The sequence below is a fragment of the Erythrolamprus reginae genome, chromosome 5 (genome assembly GCF_031021105.1).
Source record: "Erythrolamprus reginae isolate rEryReg1 chromosome 5, rEryReg1.hap1, whole genome shotgun sequence".
Lineage (NCBI taxonomy): Eukaryota > Metazoa > Chordata > Lepidosauria > Squamata > Dipsadidae > Erythrolamprus > Erythrolamprus reginae.
The window spans coordinates 66,782,748-66,799,974 of record NC_091954.1 but is presented as its reverse complement, the minus strand read 5'-3'; the positions used below and the strand labels follow the sequence as shown (position 1 = coordinate 66,799,974).

The 17,227-nt window shown below is 41.7% G+C and overlaps 1 protein-coding gene and 1 long non-coding RNA gene across 8 annotated transcripts in view; one reads left to right on the top strand and one right to left on the bottom strand.

The window, feature by feature from the left end:
• The window catches only part of LDB1 (LIM domain binding 1), a 97,248-nt gene extending 83,291 nt beyond the window's left edge, over nucleotides 1-13,957 (top strand). For 2 of the 7 annotated variants that reach the window (XM_070752917.1, XM_070752920.1), the window contains exons 7-11: nucleotides 2,315-2,437; nucleotides 2,728-2,811; nucleotides 7,164-7,287; nucleotides 7,928-8,076; nucleotides 10,295-13,957. In XM_070752917.1, coding sequence (XP_070609018.1) covers nucleotides 2,315-2,437; nucleotides 2,728-2,811; nucleotides 7,164-7,287; nucleotides 7,928-8,076; nucleotides 10,295-10,525 — 711 coding nt within the window. In that variant the 3' untranslated portion in view covers nucleotides 10,526-13,957. Of the gene's footprint in view, nucleotides 1-2,314; nucleotides 2,450-2,727; nucleotides 2,812-7,163; nucleotides 7,288-7,927; nucleotides 8,077-10,294 lie in introns of all 7 variants that reach the window. The other 5 variants (XM_070752918.1, XM_070752921.1, XM_070752915.1 and 2 more) reach the window with 3 other exon arrangements.
• The window catches only part of LOC139167865 (uncharacterized), a 26,171-nt gene continuing 21,575 nt past the window's right edge, over nucleotides 12,632-17,227 (bottom strand). Inside the window, exon 2 of the long non-coding RNA XR_011559202.1 lies at nucleotides 12,632-17,073. This is a non-coding gene — a long non-coding RNA (uncharacterized lncRNA). The remainder of the gene's footprint in view (nucleotides 17,074-17,227) is intronic.

Below are 17,227 nucleotides of genomic sequence, written 5' to 3'. Positions count from 1 at the left end.
AATGGTGTTTCCCTGTCCCCAGGGCTTACCAAGAGGTACTTGTGTATAATTACAGTCTTCAACATTCTTCACGTATTCTTGTAAAGAGATCCTCTGCTTGGAAAGAGGGACTCACTGCTCACAGTCACTCATGCCCTCATCAACTCGAGGCTCGACTACTGTAACGCTCTCTACATGGGGCTACCTTTGAAAAGTGTTTGGAAACTTCAGATTGTGCAGAATGCAGCTGCGAGAGCAATCATGGGCTTCCCCAAATATGCCCATGTTATTCCAACACTCCGCAGTCTGCATTGGTCGCCAATCAGTTTCCGGTCACAATTCAAAGTGTTGGTTATGACCTATAAAGCCCTTCATGTAATCGGACCAGAATATCTCCGGGACTGCCTTCTGCCGCACGAATCCCAGGGACCAGTTAGGTCCCACAGAGTTGGCCTTCTCCGGGTCCCGTCGACTAAACAATGTCGTCTGGCGGGATCCAGGGGAAGAGCCTTCTCTGTGGCAGCCCCGACTCTCTGGAACCAACTCCGCCCAGATATCAGAGTTGCCCTCACCCTCCTTGCGAAAGGCTCCTTAAAACCCACCTCTGTCGTCAGGCATGGGGGAATTGAAACCTTCCCTTCCCCCCCTAGGCTTATAGAATTTATACATGGTATGCTTGTCTTTTTTATTGTTGTTTGCCGCCCCGAGTCTTCGGAGAGGGGTGGCATACAAATCTAATAAACAAACAAACAAACAAACAAACAAACAAACAAATAAATAGCTACAAATAGAATTAGAACAACATTATGTCACAATGTATTTTTAAATATATTTTTATTCTAAAAGAATTAATAAAAATACAATTGCATATAGCACATGTTTAAATGTAATTTAAATTCAGCATTATTTACAAATGGGATAGGCAGGTATAGCAATTTTTTTTTAAGAAGTAGAAAAATGGGGCCTGGAAATTACATTTTAAAAACCAAGTGCTGCAAAACAAGGCATGGTGAATTTATATTCTTTGCAGTCATTCTTTGCTGACGGCTAAGAACCAGATGACTCCAAACAATATAACTCCTTCTGTTCCCCACTATTCAGTTAGAACTAAAGAAGCTTTTGCATGAGAAGAGAAATATTTTCAAGGGAAAAAAAACAAGAAACCCCACTTGCCTTTTGGAAAAGCACCTTTGGGGCAACCAACTTCTGCCTAATATTCGCTGAGTCAAAGCAAATTTTGTTTTTGCAAATCATTATTATGTTACCCTCATTTGAAGAGAACAGGAAATTAATTTCATATCAGTTAGTGAAATTATCTATTGGTTAATGAGAAAAGGATATTCAAGTTCATTATAATATAATGATGGGCTCATTACATCTGCTCGTCCCACCACATTCAGCAGAGAGGGCTGTTGAGTTTAATTCATTTGGTGGATCCTAGACAGCAGGCCTTTTCTGCTATCAGTTTTTATTGACAGAGCAGGAATTTCTTATTCATAAAATTTCTAAAAGGGCAAAATAAAATTTTGTTATTTATTTGATCCAGATGCAGTTGCTCTTTAATGGTTAGAGATTTTGGAGGATTTTTAAGGCTTCTAAACCAGTAATCCTCCTTTATAGAAAGCTGAAGAAAGTTAAATTAGTTAGCTAGTTAATTATATAACATTTGAAATTATTTATTCATTAAATGAATTTATATAGTTGCCCATCTCACAGTCAAGTGGTTCTGGGTAGTATACAACAAAATTAAAAACAAAATCTACAAAACTAATATTACTAATAATATGAATGCAAATATAAAAAGCTATAGAGCTAAAAACAGAATAAAAAAGAAATTAGGTGCAAGGGAGATATTAATTAATGAGTGGCCATCTCAATATTTCACTAGTCCCTGGGAATCCCCAGGCTAGTTGACCCAATCTGAGGAACCTCAAGCTAAAAAACAGAAAAGGAATTTTTCTGTCAGATAAAGCAATAATTCTTTTTAGGGATATAGTCTGAAATTACGGTATAATAGCTTCTATATTTCATGTTTTAGAAAGCAAAGTGAGAAATCAGGAGGTAATGTAACGGGAGGTTACATATGAAAAGAAAAGTATATGACTGCTGGGAAAGTCTAATAGAATGTCAGATATTCAATAAAGAATTTCAGTGTGGTCTAATAAAATAGTATGACTCTGGGGATATAAGTTGAGTAGAGGGATGCTATAATTTTAAAAATGATCCAGAATTTGATTCTATTGTATGGCTCAAAGACTTTATATACAAGCGTTCAAATAATTACTTAGGGAATACTCACTTGAATCTCATTGTCCTTTGCATTCTGCTCATCCAGGTATCTGTGGAGGGCCGCCTCTACTTGGAATTCATGTTTGATGACATGATGAGGATAAAGACATGGCACTTCAGTGTCCGGCAGCATCGGGAACTTATTCCCCGTAGCATCCTTGCTATGCATGTAAGTTCAGAGGTTAGTAGTAGCCTCTGTTTAGACTGGGTTTCACTGTTTCTGAAAGTGAGTCTTGACAAGTTGTTTTGCTTGCTTTGTGCCTATTGATAGTGTTGATGGTTTTTCTGCTGCACCATTGTTTTTTGAAAATTTCAAACTTCAATTTCTATTATGGTATCCAAATATACTGTATCATTGTAGAAGATTAATCTTCCAGTGCTCCACTGTACACGTTATGTGTTGAGGAAACATATTTTTGTTTAACTATTTTATTTCTGCTTGTAACATTTTCTCTCCAGGCTCAAGATCCCCAGATGTTGGACCAGTTGTCCAAAAATATTACTCGATGTGGACTTTCAAACTCCACACTCAACTACCTCCGAGTAAGTATTTTTCTTCAGCACCTATGAAACTAAAAAATACATTCCTTGGTATTTCCTCCTTTGGACAGTAACAGAATTAAAAATGTCATTTGGACAATAATTTATTATTGTTGTTGTTGTTGTTATTATTATTATTATTATTATTATTATTATTATTAATTAGATTTGTATGCCGCCCCTCTCCATAAATTTAATATTTTACACTATTTTTAAAGGCTACTATAAGATTTGTTGTTGTTGTTGACTGTTTAGTGTTTGTGAGAATATACGTGCTTCTGTGCTTTAGATGATTATTGGCAGATAATGTATATATAAAACACAATCATATTTCCACTTGTTACATTTTTAGAGTAGTGGCATTTTTTGGCACATTTGGCACTTTTTCTATATTACTATGATAGAATAAAGGGGTGTATAAATTCACTAGTGATGTATAGAAAAAAATATGCTTTGTTTCAAATCTGAAAAAAAACAACAACCCCAAATTGTGTTCTGGAAGTTCTGCCAAATCATTTTGGATGAATTATGACCGGTGAAAACAAAGTCTGTAGGAATCTCAGGGTAATTGTACAGGGCAACTAGGGTAAAGCTGGTATACACAAAAATCAGAGAATCATAGTGTTCTGGTTTCTGGTAGAAATTTAGTAATTACAAATAACTCTTATTAAATGCATCATTTCATGAATAAAGCAACTCTGTTTATTTCTCTGCTCTCCTGTACTTCAAACACATTCCATATAGCACTCGATCCGTTATCTCTCTCTTAGCCGCATTTCTCACATTCCTCTTCCTGCTTCACTTAAACAAGATTTATTTTCCTAACCACATAACTTTGAAAAACAGCAGCACTGACTGAATACAATACAAAATACTTTGGCTTACTTTAGCGTGGCAAAAACACATCCATTATTCTTTTCGGCAACATTGAAACTCCACCGTTCTTCTCCACTGACCCCCTGACATGCCAAATACATCACTACAATATTTAACCCATTCCTCTCCTTAATATCTTCTTCCAGACCTCTGCTCTCTACGTTTCTGGACCCTTCTGAATTTAGGGTTAACCCAGCGAGCGTCTGATTCTCCCTCACTAGATCTTAAACTCATAGCCCCATCCTGTGGCTGGCCTCCCACCTGTTCTACTACCTATAACCCCAGCCCCCCCACTACTTCATAAACACTATCTGAATCCGAGTCCTCAATATCTTCATCATCCTCCAACTGATCAGGAGTATGTACAACACATAGCGTCTAAAATGACTTTGGAGGCCTTGCAGATCAGCTTCCTATCCAGAGCAGGAATCCTCAAATCATCCCAGTTAAATAGATGTCCAACTTTGTTTGAAAATCTCAGTAATGGAGCACCTGTGATTCTACAACACAAGTTGTAAAGGGATGTGGGAAAGACCTGGGAACCCAAGTGAAGAGACTGTTGCCAAGGAGACGGTCAGATAAGAGACAGTCTAGTTTGCAACTGGACACACCCTAGTTTCTTGGGATATAAAGGAGAGGAGGGGAAAGAAAGATTCATCTGTGCCATAGGTGGAAAAACTTGCACCTGAACTGTTTTTCACAATCCTACCCCTGCTATTCAATATCTACATGAAACCGCTGGGTGAGATCATCCAAGGGCATGGGGTGAGGTATCATCAGTACGCTGATGATACCCAGCTTTACATCTCCACCCCATGTCCAGTCAACGAAGCAGTGGAAGTGATGTGCCGGTGTCTGGAGGCTGTTGGGGCCTGGATGGGTGTCAACAGACTCAAACTCAACCCGGATAAGACGGAGTGGCTGTGGGTTTTGCCTCCCAAGGACAATTCCATCTGTTCTTCCATTACCCTGGGGGGGAATTATTGACCCCCTCAGAGAGGGTCCGCAACTTGGGCGTCCTCCTCGATCCACAGCTCACATTAGAGAACCATCTTTCAGCTGTGGCGAGGGGGGCGTTTGCCCAGGTTCGCATGGTGCACCAGTTGCAACCCTATCTGGACCGGGACTCACTGCTCACAGTCACTCATGCCCTCATCACCTCGAGGTTCGACTACTGTAATGCCCTCTACATGGGGCTACCTTTGAAAAGTGTTCGGAAACTTCAGATCATGCAGAATGCAGCTGCGAGAGCAGTCATGGGCCTACCTAGGTACGCCCATGTTTCACCAACACTCCGCAGTCTGCATTGGTTGCTGATCAACTTCCGGTCACAATTCAAAGTGTTGGTTATGACCTTTAAAGCCCTTCATGGCACTGGACCAGAATATCTCCGAGACCGCCTGCTGCCGCACGAATCCCAGCGACCGATTAGGTCCCACAGAGTGGGCCTTCTCCGGGTCCCGTCAACTAAACAATGTCGGTTGGCGGGCCCCAGGGGAAGAGCCTTCTCTGTGGCGGCCCCGGCCCTCTGGAACCAACTCCCCCCGGAGATTAGAACTGCCCCTACTCTCCTTGCCTTTCGTAAACTTCTTAAGACCCACCTGTGTCGTCAGGCATGGGGGAACTGAGACATCTCCCCCGGGCATATACAATTTATGAATGGTATGTGTGTATGTATGCGTGTTTAGAAAATGGGGTTTTTAAAATGTTTTAGTACAAATTTAGATTTGTTATATACTGTTGTTTCCACTTTGTTGTGAGCCGCCCCGAGTCTGCGGAGAGGGGCGGCATACAAATCTAAATAAACATAAACAAACATAAACATAAGAAAGCATACGGGGAAAGTTCATCTCATACGTTTTGCAAATCCAGATTTGACTAAACCTATTTAGCATAAAAGTCAATGTGCTGCATTATTTCTAGTAAAAGCTTCACAGGTGCTCCAGGCAAAATATTTTTAATATTTGAATTTGCTAGCAATCAAAAAAAGCCTGTGAATTCTAAAGGTAATTGAAGCTCACGGAACTTCTATCCAGCTTGATCCCAACTAACAAGGCATAAACAAGATTGAAGTTAGAGGGCCACCATAAGTCTCTCCTTAAGCCTTGATATCCAGTTGGGTGACTTTAAACCAGTCTCTCTCAGCCCAACTCACTTCACAGGGTTGTTGCTGTGGGGGAAATAGGATGAGGAAAATGTATTGGATATGTTCATCATGTAAAAATATTAAAGGCAGGTTAGAAATAAATACATGTCTGTCTTACCTGCCTGTCTACTAATCTAATCAAATTTATATACTGCCCATCTCACGCAAATGATTCCGGGTAGTTTTTAAAAACATACAGCCATCTAAGAGAAACATAGGCAAAAACAAAGTTAAAAACAGAAGCAGAACAAAAACATTTTTTTTTAAGTTGGAGGAACACTCCCATATTTTTAGATTCCCATGCCAGTTGATGGATTTAGACCTTAATGCTTTCATGGAGCCTATAAGAGTGGGCACCCACGTCATTTCTGGGGCAAGATAGTTCATCTGGCAGCGTCAGTGACAGGGAAGGCTCTCTTCCTAGACCCTGCCAATCAAATTCTTTAAACAGTGGTGTCTGCAACATGTCTCCTGTCTAACTGGGTGCTCTCCCATACCGTGAAGGGCTCTAGAGGGACTAATCAGCACCTTGAATTGTACCCAGAAGCAAACAGGCATCCTATGCAGCTCAGGTAATCACTTGCACAACCCTAGGGATGCCCCAAATCTTCCCACACCACCGTGTTCTTTGCCACCTGTAGCTCACAAGAATAGCCTCATGCAGAGCACATTGTGGTAGTCTGTATGGGAGATGAGTTCAGCATAAGGAAGTCAGAGAAGAACTTCTCGATTCAGGAAGGGGCATAACAACACAAAGTTGACTAAAGGCCCTCCTAGCCAGGGCTGTCCACCTACTCCTCAAGCAGATTCAATACTCCAGCAGGAACTTCAAATTATATGCTTGGTCTGGAACAATGCAACCCCATCCAGGATCAAGGATGGCAAGAACTAGAATATAGACGACCCTCCTGTCCACAGCCACTCTATCTTACCAGGGTTCAGTTGAGGCCAATTGTTCCCATCCAGACTTCCAAAATCTCCATGCACTATGAAAGGGAATCGACAGCATCACCCAAGACATGATTGTACAATTGAATATCATCTGAATACCGATGATAGTACAGTCCACGGTGATAGATGAACGGTGATAGATGAAAGAAAGATTCCTTATTTTTTTAACAATTATCCTTTATTGTTCTTTATTGATGCACTTCTTTATTCTTTATTGTACGTCCCAGGTATCAGGCATGGAGAAATTGCTTGTCTTGTCAGAATATCTGTGTCCATATCTGGCCAGGTTCAGATCAATGTCTAGAAATCCTATCTATCCAGGAGGATTCCATCTGGGATTGTCCTCCACTACAGAATGTCTCTCTCCTCTTCTTCCTACCAGCTGTGCGTAATCCTAGAACCAATGCAGGAGTTGATGTCTCGACACAAGACTTACAGTCTCAGTCCTCGGGATTGCCTCAAGACGTGCTTATTCCAGAAATGGCAACGCATGGTGGCGCCACCTGGTGAGACCTTTGAGCGGTAGGGAAGAATATCCTGTGCACTAGCCAATAAAGGCCACCTGAGGGCAGTAGGGCATTGGCTTCCTGTAGCTGGAATGCCTCAACGCTTTGATGAGCGCTATCCTGGGCTAAAATCCTATCTCTGAAACTGTTGAATCCTGGCTTAACCTCCCTGGTTGCTGCCTGATTGTTTGAACTTAAGCAACCACCTTGGGGAGACTTGGATAGTTTTTATTGGTTTCTCTCCTCCCCCCACCCCACAGCTTCCCATAAATAAGGAAGCTTGTCAGCCCTAGTTCCGTTAACTGTTTTAGAGTCCTTGAATTAACAGCTATTTTTATGCAAGGCTGCCTCCTGCCTTATTTCCCTTGAGTTAACTGACACCCGGCTTTAACAGAAACTAAAGCACAGGAGGTAAAAATGAAAGCGGAAGTCAGTGTGGAAATATAGATAATGCTATAAAGTTTGAATCAGACGGTATATAAATTTATGAATAAATAACGGGAAGTGTTTATTCAGATCTTGCTTGCAACATGTACATTTAAAGAATTTGACCGTGTTGAAACAATTGGGAACGTAAGATTCTTTTTTTACTAACGGCAAGATATCTCACCAAATTTTATTTCACAAAACTCCTTCGTAGCTGAACCTGCACGTCAGCAGCCCAGTAAGCGCCGGAAAAGGAAGATGTCTGGTGGTAGCACCATGAGCTCCGGCGGAGGCAATACCAACAATAGCAACAGCAAAAAGAAGAGCCCGGCCAGCACCTTTGCCCTCTCCAGTCAGGTACCTGTAAGCATCCCCTTTTCATTTTTTCCTTTTCCTTTTAACCTGAGAATGCCTTGGCTAGGGGTGGGCTGCTAGCCGGAATGCCTAACTGGGCATGGCTCCGGAGGTACTGTGAGTTCGAGCAGAATTGTACTTCTGCGCCTGTGCAGGTAGCAAAATCTCACACAGAGACACAGGTGCGCCCGTGTTCTGGCAAGTGTTTTGCTTTTGCACATGTGCGGAAGCAAAAAACCTCACCGCAACACGGGCGCACCTGCGTCTCCATGTGTAGTTTATTTATTTATTTGTTTGTTTGTTTGTTTATTTATTTATTTATTTATCTATTTATTTATCTATATATCTATCTATCTATCAATCATCTATCTATCATCTATCTATCATCTATCTACCTACCTATCTTATCTATCTATCTATCTATCTATCTATCTATCATCTATCATCTATCTATCTATCATCTATCTATCTATCTATCTATCTATCTATCTATCTATCATCTATCATCTATCTATCTATCTACCTACCTATCTTATCTATCTATCTATCTATCTATCTATCTATCATCTATCATCCAATATCCATCATCTATCTATCTATCTATCTATCTATCTATCTATCTATCTATCTATCTATCTATCTATCTATCTATCTATCTATCTATCTATCTTATCTATCTATCTATCTATCTATCTATCTATCATCTATCTATCTTATCTATCTATCTACCTACCTACCTACCTACCTACCTACCTACCTACCTACCTACTTATCTATCTATCTATCTATCTATCTATCTATCTATCTATCTATCTATCTATCTATCATCTATCTATCTATCATCTATCTATCTATCTATCTATCTTATCTAATCTATCTATCTATCTATCTATCTATCTATCTATCTATCTATCTATCTATCTAATCTATTGGATTTATATGCTGCCCCTCTCCGGAGACTCGGGGCGGCTAACAGCGACAATAAAACAGTGTACAATAGTAATTTGGTATTAGAAATGATTAAAAATCCATTAATATAAAAACCAAACATACATACATACATACCATGCATAGAATTGTAAAGGCCTAGGGGGAAAGAGGATCTCAATTCCCCCATGCCTGGCGGCAGAGGTGGGTTTTAAGTTGTTTACGAAAGGCAAGGAGGGTGGGGGCAGTTCTAATCTCTGGGGGGAGTTGGTTCCAGAGGGCCGGGGCCGCCACAGAGAAGGCTCTTCCCCTGGGTCCCTACCTGCATGGGTGCAGAAGCATAATTCCACTCGAACTCACAGTACCTCCAGAGCCGCGGAGGCAAGCCCAATTAGGTGTTCCGGCTAGCAGCTCAGCCCTGGCCTGGGGCCAAGTTTCATGCAGCTGACGCACTTCCCCAAAGGTCGGGTGATGCTTCCTACCGCAATCCTGATAGAATTCATGCTTCTGGGAGTCCTCCAAGCCAGATCCAGAGAAACGGCCTTAACAGTTAAGGAATAAGATCACTTCTGAGCATGTAAGCCAGCCAGAATTGATCTCTCAAAGTCCTTTGATCTAGTGATCCATTCCCAATTTTCCATCAGATGTTCTTTTTCTGGAACCTGGTTTAGAAAGGGAAAGCAGCTTAGTTGTTGCTGTTAAATGAATGTCAGGAATCCTTGCTAATCTACTGTAGAGGTCCCAGAGATATTTATCTTGATTATGCCCATCCTGTTTTACAAGGTAAAAAGGATTAATGTAATCCCTTAATGTAGCTGTTCATTTGAAGGCTCTGTGTAGACCCTGTTAGGGCCGGAGTCTAATTCTTTTGTGTGAGTAGGAAGATATCCAGGTACTATAGGTTACAATAGGTCTTGAATTATTGAGGTGAAAATTGAGAGGAGACTTTGATTCTCCACTATCCCAGGACATCCATTGATTTATCAGATGCTCAGATGCAATAAAAACAGGTAGCAACGTTGGGACAATGTTCAAAGGGAATATTGAAACCTTGAAACCTTCACAAATAAAGTCCCTTCTAGATGTTCTCTGACATGTCTAGTTGTTGACTCTCAGCACATCTGGAAGGTGCCAGATTAGGTAAGGATGAGTAAAGGCAGAGGCTGATTTTGATTCCTCATTCTAGGAGGGTAGGGGAAGAGACCCTTGCTGTTGTGACAGCTAGCTCCCTTGAACGTTGTGGTATGGGTCAGGGCAGTCTCCACCTCGATTATGTTTCGGGACCCTCTTCCCTCCTCAGGATGTGATGGTGGTGGGCGAGCCAACCCTGATGGGTGGGGAGTTTGGTGACGAAGACGAGCGCCTCATCACCCGGCTGGAGAACACACAGTTTGACGCTGCCAATGGCATTGATGACGAGGACAGCTTCAACAACTCTCCGGCGTTGGGCGCCAACAGTCCCTGGAACAGCAAGCCCCCTTCCAGTCAGGAGAGCAAGTCTGAGAACCCAACGTCGCAAGCATCACAATAAAGCCCCCCAAACAGTGCCCAGCTGGGCCTGACTTGGCTGGTGCCCCACGGACTGAGTCGAAACCATTCTACCTGGACACTTGTGAAGAAGAGTGGCTGGCCAACAAGGTATCAAGGCCTATGAGCACTGCAGCGCCTGCCTGCCTACAATTAACCCGGCCACGATTCCCTGCTGCCTGCACTCTCGGCTGTTCCCTTTAGGGCAGAATTGGAACAGTGGGCTTCTAGCCCCAACAGAATTTTAATTCCTTCTCCTTTCCCCGTCCACGCATCCAGCGCCCTGGATACCGTAAGCAACACTGTTAGGGAGTGGTATTCATAGCCGAGGCCTCAAAGCTTTGGTGGATCCGCATGAAGTTCCTTGGGAGGCCACAGGATTGAGTACTTAAGATGGGCAGGGAAAATCTGGCCCCTTTTTATCCTTTAGTTTTCTATAAGGGGCACCAAGAAGGTTCCATTTTTAGCAGGAGAGTCTTAGAGTCTTGTGGACAATGTCATGACTCCACATCACGACTCACATTGGGGCAGCTATGATTTTTGTGGGTTAAATTTTAAGCAGTTCGTCTCGACTCTCTTAAGAGATGTCAGAGCAGTCGTTCTCTTTTGCCTGAAGATCCCAGAAAGCCAACATGCAGGAGATTATGTGGGGTTTTAAATTTTATGGAATGCATTATAGAAAAATATTCTGCAGTCACCTTGGAAGGCCATTTGCCCTTTGGGTCACCTCTTTAGGCATGGGCTGTTTTGCCCCAACCTGCTCTTCAAGGAAATTGCAGTCCTCATGCATACCCTGCCCCTCAGTATTTTGGGCTTTTTTAAATAAATAAAATAAAATTGTAAGTTTAAAAAAAAATAATCTGCCCTCCCTCCCTATTTTTCCCCCCAATCCTGATTTTTGTACAGGCTTGTCTACTAATTGGGAGTCTTAGTTTTTGTATACAGTTCTGAGAGCTTCAAACCAACGAGAGACTTTGCAAACTTCCTTTCTACACTCCTTTGAGGACAGCATGGCTGCCCCCCCTGCCCCCTCGTGTAATTTGTGTGTGCTGCTCTTCCTGCGCCAACCCTCTTCCGCCATATCCCTCTCCCCCTTTTAAGATTTGTGTACCTCGTGCTTGTATATTTCTGCGCTGTATGCTGTGTGTATGATGCTGTTCTTTCACTGTGTTCTCACTAAGGCTGCCGCTCCCGTTACCTTTGGTGGTGGGTGGGGAGGAGTTGATTGTGATGGGTGTCCTTCTTGGGAGGCAGGAGAGTTCAGAAGGTCCTGTCACCAATGTACAGCAGTGCAGAACCACAGGAACGGGGCCGTGGCATCTCGGGAAGCAATATAGCCACGTTTTGCAAAGAGAACCCAACTGTTTCTTCTCTTTATGGAACGGTCTCTAGGAAATCATTGCCCAGCCGGACATGTCCATTTTTATTTGAAATCCTGGTACTAAATCTCCAAGGAAACAAATCCACCTATTTTCCTTTCTACCTTCCAATGTTCTTCCTTAAAGCTAGGTTAATCCTGTACATCTTGGAGAGAAAAGATGCTTTATTATGTCACAGAGGCCTCAAAAGTTGCGAGTGAGGCACGGTTTTCCACTTTCGAGAAGACTGCAAAATACCGTGAAGATATTTTGTCCTCCCCATGGCCTAGACCAGTGTTTCGCAACCTTGGCAACTTGAAGATATTTGGACTTCAACTCCCAGAATTCCCCAGCCAGCATCCGCTGGCTGGGGAATTCTGGGAGTTGAAGTCCAAATATCTTCAAGTTGCCAAGGTTGGGAAACACTGGCCTAGACCACGGGTGTCAAACTGGATCGTGTCACGTGACATGTCGGGACGTATTGCAATGTTTTTTTGCCTTTGTGAAGCTGCGGTGGGTGTGGCCTGCCCGTGACACATCCAGCCCACTAGCCACCAGTTTGACACCCCCGGGCCTAGATGGATTGTGAGGGTGATTGCCAAGGCTGCAGTGACATGAAGAGGTGGGCTATTAAGGTGGAACGGTGGCGTGTGCTCGCCCCCGTGGCTCTGAGTGCTAGTGGAGTCCAGTGCAATGATGCTACTGCACCTGGGCAGATACACACACCTGCGTATCTGCGTGCGATTTTGCTATCCAGGTGCAATAGCATAATTGCTGGCACTCAGAGCCACAGAGGCGAACACATGTCACCGTTCCACCTTAACACCTCTGCTGACATGGCACAATACTCTTTTAACTTAGGGTATTTCTATCTGCAAAGATTTTTGTTTCTCGCTTTGCAGCAGCATTGTCATCAGATTAGTTTTCACCATGATTTGTCTAGTGCTGTGAGAAGAATTTCCTTTCAAGTCGTGCTCTGGAATCCTAGATATTCTCTACTCTGCTGGGAGCCCAGTTGGATGAACCTGAGATCTATTCATGGCAGTTTGGTCACTTTTGTATTACTGGGCCCAGGTCCTCCCCTGCGGGCAGGTAATTATAGCAGCTAGTAGTGTAATTTACAAGGGAATTAGGGTTTTTTTTCCTCCCGTGTATCAGTTTCCTACTTCAAATAAGAGTGTCACGTGCTCTGCTGCTGTGGCTCAGCATGTAGTGATAACGTGTGCTCTGTCCGGCTCTCTCCACTTGTCCCTTTCTACTCCCCTGGGGCAATGTAAAGCTTTTTTTTTTTTTTGCATAGTTTGTGCCATTTATGGTCATGTATGGTACCAATAAAACAACTTTTCGGTTTGGTGCTCTCCTTCCAGTGTCATTTCTAATGTGGATCTTGAGAAAGGAGATCTGGTCTTACATGCAGGTTGTAACCAACAGAATTCTATGATTTGGACTGTAGTAAATAGCTGATGCAATGGAATTCAAGGGCTAACACTTGTTCTCTGCTGAGTTTTAAACTGCGTTTCCCAGTTCCCTTTCCATTTCTAAACAACTCTGTGTGCTGAGCACATCTAAAGGTAACAGGAAAGTTTCTGGAGCTGAAGAACAAGTGTTCTTGTGTGGGAAGGGGAAAGAAATATCACAGAGAAGCCCGAGCTATGCCAGGCAGTTTGCAGTCCAAATACAGTTGCATTGTCAACTCTTTGATTAAAAAGAAAATAGGGCAAACGAATTTGATAGAAATCATGAAAGTCTTGGAAAATGAGCTGGTTTGGTAGTTGGAACGTTTTATCTCCAACAATGGAGTCCCTTTATTACTAATCCAGTTTGCAATCGCCCATGTCACATTGGGTGCCATATGCCTAGTATTGGCAGTGCATGAAAAGAGACAGAATGATAGCTGAAATATTTCTGCCTCACTAGCCAAGGGAACTTTAGCATTATATTAGCCTGCATCTTCCCTTCCTCCATTTTGTAAGATGTTAATACCTGTGTCTTTCAAAACTATTGTAATCTTATGCCATATCTCATTCTTGGAATCAAACTTTGCAACATTAAAGAGACACAAGGCTTTGGCTACCCTTTTGCTTCTCTCCATGTAAATTTTTTAAAATGCGGGAAATATATTTTAGGAAACAATTAACAACTTCTGTATATAGACTTTTTACTACTTAAGCCCAATTCCTGAACTCATCATAAACTGCTAAACAGCAGAGGAACAAATCTGCTTCCAGGAACTTGATAAACATTTAGCTGATGGATCTACAGTCACATCACAATAATTTCCCTACCAGAATGATTTTTGTGGAAAGAGAGAAAATATATCTCTACTATTCTGGTATGAGTTGGATTCTTGGCTTTCTGTTGCTTAGCTTCTGGTCCCATTAGTAGAAATGATAGGATTAGTAGGAGAAAAAGTTATCATATCCATATGGCTCCGGAGGCCAGGAGACACAAAGTACTTTTATTTTTATTAGTTAAAGTTGAATAATATAACGAGATTGATAACATGAAATTGGATTAAAAAGGAATGAAAAGTAAGTTTAAAAATGTCAGTTCAAATTGTCCCTAGTAAGGTCTTGATGGACAAAATTTGGTAACATTACAGTGCATCACTCTGATAATAGATTTATGATGTAGTTTGCACTATGATTGGCCATAAAGAAAAAAATGAGTTACTGTATAGAGGATACAACCATATTTCTAATAAAAGCATTTAAAGACAGAAGAGCAAGATCAGTCATTAAACAAAGAGAGCTAAAGGAGTTTGATTAAAAGGGTTAAGGCAGAATCAAGCCTTGCTCGTATTTTAAAGCAATATCAAAAACAGATTAGTCTGTGGGAAGCTACAACCAAAACAAAAAACAAACCTCAGAAGAAAAGAAGGCCAACTCTCTTCCATATTGTAGTACCGTAAATTTGTCTCTTAAGTTTTCAGCAGCTAAGTTTGACTAGGAGACTTAACTCTTTAAACAATGTCTTTTGAAGCCAATACATTACTCAAGGCACCCATTCCATCCTACAAAGCTGACAAATGCCAAAAGGGATGGGTGTTTGTGAGTCTAAAAAAATTCAGTCCCACCTATATTTTTAGTCCATACCATTTATGAATCTAGTCAACCAGTCTTAAGTACAGACATGGAAAATAAGACATTTGCATTGTGAAGTGATCAGGTACTGTATATGATTTTTTTTTTGTTTCAGTGTCATTATGGTAAGTTGTTAATGCATAAACTTGATATCATGGATTTAAAGGGGAACATTTTAATTGTGGACCATTTACATCACTAATAAACTATATGCTCATAATCTATTTTATTACTGTATGGATCCTTTAAAATAACATTGAATTTTACTCTGTGATGCTTTGTATCAAACAAAAAATTACTTCGCTATAATGAATTCATTATTTCTTGTCCTGACTGGTGGAACAACTTTGAACATTTTTGGCCAATCTTTTATTTAATTTTTTTTTTAAAAAACCTTTTATTATTTAAAACAAACAAACAACCAAAAAAATTCATCTCTTTTTACAGATCTAATACCATAACATTTTACATATTTTTGTTACAAATCATACCTCTATGTCATAAGCAAACTATATACAATTTAGCAAGTTAGTAAGGCATAAAGTTTTGATATATTTGAATCTTCTACATGTACACCTATAATTTTTTTTGTATTGGTATATTTAGGGTTTTTTGTGGATCCATTCATACCATCTTTACCATATCTCTTTGGTTTCTTTAATTCTTACTCCTTTGATTGCGTTTATCATTTCATCTTTTCCAATCTTTTCCAATAACTCCAGATTCTAGTGTAAGAAAACGATTACACAGGTCTACAAAAAAATATTTTTTGTAATCATCGCAGTTGACCTTGTACTTTTCTGAATCATTTTTGGTTCTGATTTCTGTAGCAGGTATACTGTACTTTCCAAGGAGCAGCATTATTATTACCCTGTTTCCCCGATAGTAAGACACCCCCGATTGTAAGACATATCGGGGGTTTCAGGGGGGTCGGCTAATATAAGCCGTACCCCGAAAGTAAGACATATGTCTTACTTTCGGGGAAACACGGGGGTATTGCCGGGGGGGGAGCCCGATGATGTCACTTCCAAGCTCCCCACGCGCCCCTCGCCTTCGCCTCACCGCGGCGCCACCGCCTCTTCCCCGGCTTGGCAAAGCGAAGGATGGTGCTGGTCCGAAGTGAGCTGAGCGGGCAGCGGCTTGCAGCGAAGGCGCTCGTCCCAGCAACCGAGTCCTGCCGAGGCTCGGCTGCAAGCGGCCAGCAAGGCCGACCGGCTCCGAGGCGAGCGGCCGGAGCTGCGCCCTCCTTCGCCCGCTTCCTTTCCGGCAGGCAGGTAGGGCTGCCCAACTGCGCAGAGCGGCTCCTCCCCTCCAGACACACGCTTCCCCGACACGCGTCTGCGGCTCCACGCGTGCACGCCGCTTGGAGTCCTGAGGTTGAACTTGGAAAAGGGCTCACGAGGCTCCTGTCCCGCGGCTGCCCTTCTGGACTCTGGGGAGATGCCTTCGGGAACGCGACCCTTTCAATTTTTTTCCAATGTAAGACATACCCCGAAAGTAAGACGTAGTGGGGCTTTTGGGGGTAAAAAGAAAGTAAAACACTGTCTTACTTTCGGGGAAACATGGTATTATAAGATATCGGAAATATACTGGTGACATTAAGAAAACAATAATTACCACATACATTGAAACTGTAGAAATAACGTTAACAAAAATGCTTCAACATCAGAAACTTTAAGTGATAGAGCAAAACTAAGCATATTTTTGGAATCAGCACATCAAACTCCATAAAACAGACATATTACCTTTGCTGATGATATTTTTGTTGACCAGTGTTATGTCTCCATGCAATGTCCTGCAAGCCAAACATACCCAGGGTCTCCAACTGTCCATATTTTTATTTCCAGACTTCATCTAGGTGTCTTCCATCTGAATATAACTTTAGTTTGTCAGTATCATCCTGAGATATGCCCCAAACTGGATTTCTATTAATCGTGAATATATTCTGTTGATAAAGGGTAGGATTGTATTCACTCTTTCTCCAATTGCATCATCCTGTAAGTTCATGTTCAGCTTATGATCCACCATTTATTGGTATGTGTTTTCTTCCCTTATGTCAGCCAAAGGTTGGTGCTAAAATAGCTTCCTGTCCTGGGATATGTTTATGAACACTGAGAAAGAAATTAAATAAATAACAATTTGGATCGTGTCTGGAGGACAGAAGGAAAAGTGGGGACATGATCGAAACATTTAAATATGTTAAAGGGTTAAATAAGGTTCAGGAGGGAAGTGTTTTTAGTAGGAAAGTGAACACAAGAACAAGGG